At 48.3% G+C, this 6,045-nt stretch overlaps 1 protein-coding gene across 1 annotated transcript in view; it reads right to left on the bottom strand.

The window, feature by feature from the left end:
• Positions 1-7: 7 nt before the first annotated feature.
• The window catches only part of ATP11B (ATPase, class VI, type 11B), a 134,771-nt gene continuing 128,733 nt past the window's right edge, over positions 8-6,045 (bottom strand). Inside the window, exon 30 of the mRNA XM_015421941.1 lies at positions 8-2,481. Within this exon, the coding sequence (XP_015277427.1) occupies positions 2,400-2,481 (82 nt within the window). The 3' untranslated portion in view covers positions 8-2,399. The remainder of the gene's footprint in view (positions 2,482-6,045) is intronic.

Below are 6,045 nucleotides of genomic sequence, written 5' to 3'. Positions count from 1 at the left end.
CTCTTGGCTTTGCGTCACAGTTACCATTATTGAGTTCACTACGTTGTGATTCATTAACTCCACACTGAGTTCAATGATTCCTTTTGCTCTGCCCATAAGTCTGCCTACGACTGAACCTAAAACAAAACAAATCGAGTTACCGAAGTACACAAAAAAACATTTTGTTAACAGGTGAAATTATGGAAGTATTAGCAGTCCGGTACAAAATATATTTGCTCAGCTTCCATTTGACCAGCATTTCTGTTTATCATACAAAGGCCGATGATACAATGAAATAAACCCTTAATCGTATTTGATGTCTCTCAGGTAGAAAATGATACCTGCCTCAGACAGATGGATTCTTATACTCCTCCTGACCGTGTTTAAATGCATGCGTCTTCGGTCCCCTTACATACACTGAGGAGGGGAGGAGAAAGGGGAAGAGATACGGGAAGTTTAAAAACAGAACAGAAAGGTCAATCACCTTCCCGTAAGAACTGTGCATCTTTGGTACAAAAATATTCCACTTCTGAGTCTTTAAGCAAAATGAGAACACCACACACATCCCAATTTGAAGAAATGCTTGGAGCTGGGTTACTGTCCAAGCCTCAAGCTTCTCCTCAGTTTGCTTGAAAAATAAAAATAAAACAAACAAACATGGCAACAATATGGATGGATGGATGGATGAGTGATTCGTGGAGAAATGGGTCCCTTTTTAAAAAACATTTTGTGGCGCAGGGAGGGAAATGAAACCAAGAAAGTGATGTAACGCAGCAGATCCCAGATCCCCAGGGACACAATCAACTGGGACGTTTCCCCATGAAAGCGCCACCGCTTTGACCAGAAGTTGTGTGAGAGACCTAGTCAGACATATTTTACAGGGCTCTGGGTCGAAACGAGCGGAATTATTCCTTCACCTAGGAAAAAAAGGCCATGTGAAAAACTAACTCCAAGGCCTTTCACACACTGCACATATGTGGCTGAACTGGGGAGGGGCTGTGGTTCAGAGGCAGAGCACCTGCTTGGCACACAGAAGGTCTCCGGTTCAATTCTCAGCATCTCCACTTCGAGGATCAGTTAAGTAGGTGATTCCAAAGACCTGGACCTAAGGCCCCGGAGAGCCACTGCCAGCTTGAGCACACAATACCGACCTGGATGGGACCAATAGTTTGATTCAGTATAAGGCAGCTTCATGTGTTCAATCCGGAAATTCCGTCACGTGCTTTGTGTGCAACTGAAACATGTTTTGGAAGGAATCTCCTGCACTGCTAGAGAGGGGGCCCTCAAATGTGAGAGGGAAGGAAGGGCTCCCAAAGAGTGGCATTATGTGGGATGCATAGCTACTGGATAATGTCCAATGAAAGTAGACGCAGGACATGATGTGATTCTGGGGATTTCCCTATCCCTCACAAACGGCACCCCACAAAGTGGCAGCAGGAAAATGGGATGCTAGGCATTCGTGTCACACATCTTCTTTCAACGGACATCATGTGAGAGATGCGGCAAATTTGGGGGACCTACAGGGAACCTACGGAGCATGTACAGAGGCAGTTGTGGGCGCCCAAAGACAGACTCTTTTTGCTTGGTGGCTGTATGTTGTAATACAAGCTCCTACCCAGCTCTGAGTGACGTGGATTTTGATTCGTTTTGCAACCCCTGGCAAAAAAATAAGGAGAGTAATGTGGAAACTCTCACCAAGAGTCCAGTCCAGTTAAATATATTCAGAGAAATAAAAGATGTACAGCTCTTTCCCCAACAAAAAGACCAATGCAATTTTTTAAAAAACATCATAAAGCTTGGGGAGTGAGACTAGAATTAATTCAACTTGGCTTTTTTGAGTTTCGCCCTGTTCGAAACCTCTCCATGAGGAATATTCAGTTCCCACTGAGTGGAGATGAACTTGCTACTTTTAAGAATCCTGGTATTAACTCATGGTGATCTTGATTATCTTCATGTCGGCTATGAATATTTGGACTGCAGTTCACCTCTCTTTCTCTTTTTTTAGGGACTCTTAAGATACTATCCGCGGTTGACTTGACCCTGGAAAAGCAAGCGTGTCCTCAGGTCTACCAGCCTATGTCAGTAAGTGGTTTTGCCAATGGCGAGTGTTATCAACAGATACTTGGGTCCTTCCAACCTGCAGTTTTTGAGTGGGACGTCTTGGACATCGCCTTATGGTGATGTGTCAAGCAAAATGTCACTCATTCCACTCAAGCAGTTGGCATGGCAACCCTGAAATAACAGGCACCTACAAATCTTCTCTCTAACCCTTTTGGGGAAAGTTTCCATTTCCATTCTTACGGTGCCCTACTTGAGGCTGTTACGTTTGCCAAAAGGGGGGGAAGCGGTCTTCAGCCCGCTTGTAACTCAAGACAGAGGTGCGAGCCACATGTATTTCCCAGAAGACACTGAGAAAAGCCTCAACATGTGACCGAGTCCATTGTGGATAGCGTCAAGATGCTGCGGTCGGTGGTATAGAATGGTTCCGAAGCGCTCCATGATCTAAACGACAACAAGAGAGAAGTTTTGCTGACTAAAAACCTGTATTCTGGTGCAGAACTCAGATAAAAATCTACGAGGATTAAAAGGGTTCGGGGAAAGCAAAGGCCTGCTCATTCTGATGCCCCTGGTCTTCAAAACCATGGACACCGTTCAGTTACCCGTGGGGCACATATGCATGCAAAGCGCAACTCTCCTGTAGTTTTGCATGTGCACTGGGAACATCCCTACTGTGGGACCACGGCTATGTAGAAGCAAGACTCCTTTCAGAAGGAGATCTCTTTCAGACAATGGCCACGATCCAGAGCACAATAGGTGCAGAAGTTCCCCCCCCAGAGATATTTCTATTGCGTGTGGAGAATTTCCTTCCTACAGAAGAGTCTGCACCCCCCCTCTGTTTAATGGGTTAAACATGCACACTGGACTCCACCAAGTATGTTTTATAAGAGGGGGGCAAACGAGCACAACTACTGCAAAATTTGGAGGGGGGGAAGAATGAACACTTGGGAGTCAATGTTCCCTCTAAGCTGTGGAGTCTTGTGAGCAAAAATTCTACTTTGTGAGCTACTGGCATTAAAGTTGTGAGCCAGCCATTTGGCGACTGCATAAATTAGTTTGCTCCGGAGCCATCCTTCCTGAGCTGAGACAAAAATGGGTGAGCCGGAGGCTAAAAAACTGTGAGCTAGCTCACACTAACTCAGCTTAGATGGAACAGTGCTTGGGACCAAAATAGGAAATAATCCTGGAAGAAAAGTGTCTCTCTCCTTGATCCCGCCCCTCTGAAATCTGCTGGGCAAACGACAATGGAACATGTATTGTTAATGGGGGGGGGGGTGACCCGACACTAACATTCTAGTGACTGACATAATGACAAACAGTTTGATGGAAGACAATTGAGCAACATATTTTGGCAAGTTAGGAAAGCCATGCAAAGTCTTTGGCGTGGAATCAGAAGAACAGTCTCCCGCAAAAAGCATTTTTAGAACACCAGCAAGATTTCAAGGACCAGATCTATCGCCCCTCCGCTCCAAGCACTTACGCACCTTTTGATGCAATCAAGAGTTCCCATCCAGAACACTGCCGAGCATTGATTTCGGAGACCAGTCTGCATATTTGACAGAACATTAAGGGCGGGGAATGCACCAGTGGTAACGCGGCTCCTTAAGAGCATCATGGAGTACGCTCGAAGACTGGGGCAAAGCACTTGGCTTTGTGGACCTCCTAACATAGGGCGATTGCATTGTAGCCTTCACCTGATCCACACATGTCCGTACCGCAGGTGGAAGTGTGACTGCGTCGGGAGCATGTGCTGGAAGTGGGCTGCCATCCTTTGTCATGCTATCGAAGCAAGGGTCTTTCCTTCCACACTGTCAAAGGGAGCCAATAGCGAAGAGCTGGAAAATGTCTTCCATTGGACAACAGGCACAACTTCTGTTGAGGGGCAGGCGGCTATGTTCTCAGCTTAAATGTAGCATAACCCAGCCTGATTAAAACCTGTTGCCCTGACCGAATGATGCAAGGAGCTCCCTCACCTGGAAAGGTTTCCCCATTTATTTCCACATAAGGAGCCAACGGGCAGTAAGGTCATGAGAAGTGGCCACCTCCGATGAAAGCGAATGAGGACCTGACATGCACTAGAGATGCTTGGGGGGGGGGGTCAACAGTGGGAGGGCTTCTAGTGTCCTGGCCCCACTGGTGGACCTCCTGATGGCACCTGGTGTTTTTGGCCACTGTGTGACACAGAGCGTTGGACTAGATGGGTCTTTGGTCTGATCCAACATCGGCTTCTCTTATGTTCTTATATGGAGCAGAGGGAATTAGATAAGCATATGGAGCAGAGGTCCATCAGTGGCTCTTAGCCACAAGGGATAGATAGGGACTCTCAGTCTGGGGCAAGGGATGCTCTGTCTTTTTGGTGCTTGGGGGGGGGCAACAGTGGGAGGGCTCCTAGTGTCCTGGCCCTACTGGTGGACCTCCTGACGGCACCTGGTGTTTTTGGCCACCGTGTGACAGAGTGTTGGACTAGATGGGCCTTTGGCCTGATCCAACATTGGCGTCTCTTATGTTCTTATGATTTTGAATGCACACCTCTGATTTGGTGTGCCTGCCAGCAAAAGTGGGGTGGGGAATAATGAACCCTGGTATTATCTTGACTGTCCCGGGTCACAATGATTCAGGCAACAGGCGTTCTTTCACAGCCTGGTGAATAAGTGGTACCGGACACATGCTTCTAGGCGATCTTTCCCTACCTGAATCACAACGCATGAACCCGCCGTTTGTACTACTGAAGAACCGGAGTCGGCTTACCGCAAAGAGCCGAGCCACGATTCCAAACTGCCCGATGGAAGGCAGACTCATGGAGTTCGGATAAAAGCCAATCTACAGCCATCACTGCTGCGATCTCTGAACGTCCGGGACCTTCTGTGTTCAGGGGGACTGCACCCCTGTATGCCAGCTGCTGGGGGCAGCAACGGGGCAGGGGAGACTGGGCCACGGGGGCATCTGACCGGGGGGGAGATTTGATGTTTTGAAATGTTATTCCCTGGATATCTGGTTGGTCTTTGAGGTTCTACTGGACTCGAATCTCGCTCTTCTGCTGTAGGCCAACGTGGCTGCCCACCTGAAACTGTGTCTCCTGCTGTGGGCCTCCCAAGGCTCCTGGGTGCCCCGTGGGATTAGACGGGCCACTCGTCTGATCTGGCAGGTGCTCCTTGCGTTCTTAAAGACAGCTGCGTAACTCCAAACCTTGCCATGTCTTTTGAACAAAACTAAAGCTGGCCCCCAAACCTTCGGGATGCTGTCTACTGGATACCTTTTATCCTAGCTGAAGATCAAGCCGAGCACGGAGGAAATGCACTCGGCAGATCAGACCCGATTTGATCAGGGGAAGGATCTGCAAAGGAACCTTTGCTAGGTCCTCTATAGAGTTTTCCTTTTTCGATGGAATGTGAAAATGAGACAGGCGATAAGCCCGAAAATGTTCTATTACGTCAAATATGAGGCTTCGAGCACATCAGGCTGGTTGTCCGCTTGAAAAGTGTCCCAGAAAGAAAAGCAAACATTGCCAGAACCTTCATCCAAAATTGAACGTAAAGCAGATTACTGGACCTACCTTGTGCTAGGAAGAGTGCAAGACCAGTGGTGGTCTAATCTCTCAAGGCGGGAGGAAGGACGACAGCAGAGGGAGGAGGAGGGGAAACTGGCCTGATCAAGCCTATTACAGCATAGTGGAAGGGAAGACTGGGAGGGGTGTGTGCGGGATTTCCAAAATCTGGATTCTCTTCCTCTTTGCAGGCCTCCAAATTGTATATACCAAAGTTACTTCTCAACGTTCTATCATGCTCTATCATGACGGAGAAATGGAACCCCAGGCAGGGTTTGCGTAGATGGGGACCCAGTCAAGCCTCCTTCGCTGGGGTCATCGGGGCAGGAAGGAGGGTCAGCCCCCCACTCTAACATTTCCCCCAAATGGGCCTCTTTGCTTTCTCACACACAAGTGAGCCCCTGGCATTCGCTGCTATGGGGGAAAGAACAGCACTGCATTTGGAGGCTCTGTGGGGGGGGGGG

Source organism: Gekko japonicus, unplaced genomic scaffold, assembly GCF_001447785.1.
Source record: "Gekko japonicus isolate JY-2015 unplaced genomic scaffold, Gekko_japonicus_V1.1 scaffold842, whole genome shotgun sequence".
NCBI lineage: Eukaryota > Metazoa > Chordata > Lepidosauria > Squamata > Gekkonidae > Gekko > Gekko japonicus.
This window is presented reverse-complemented; position numbering and strand designations above follow the sequence as displayed.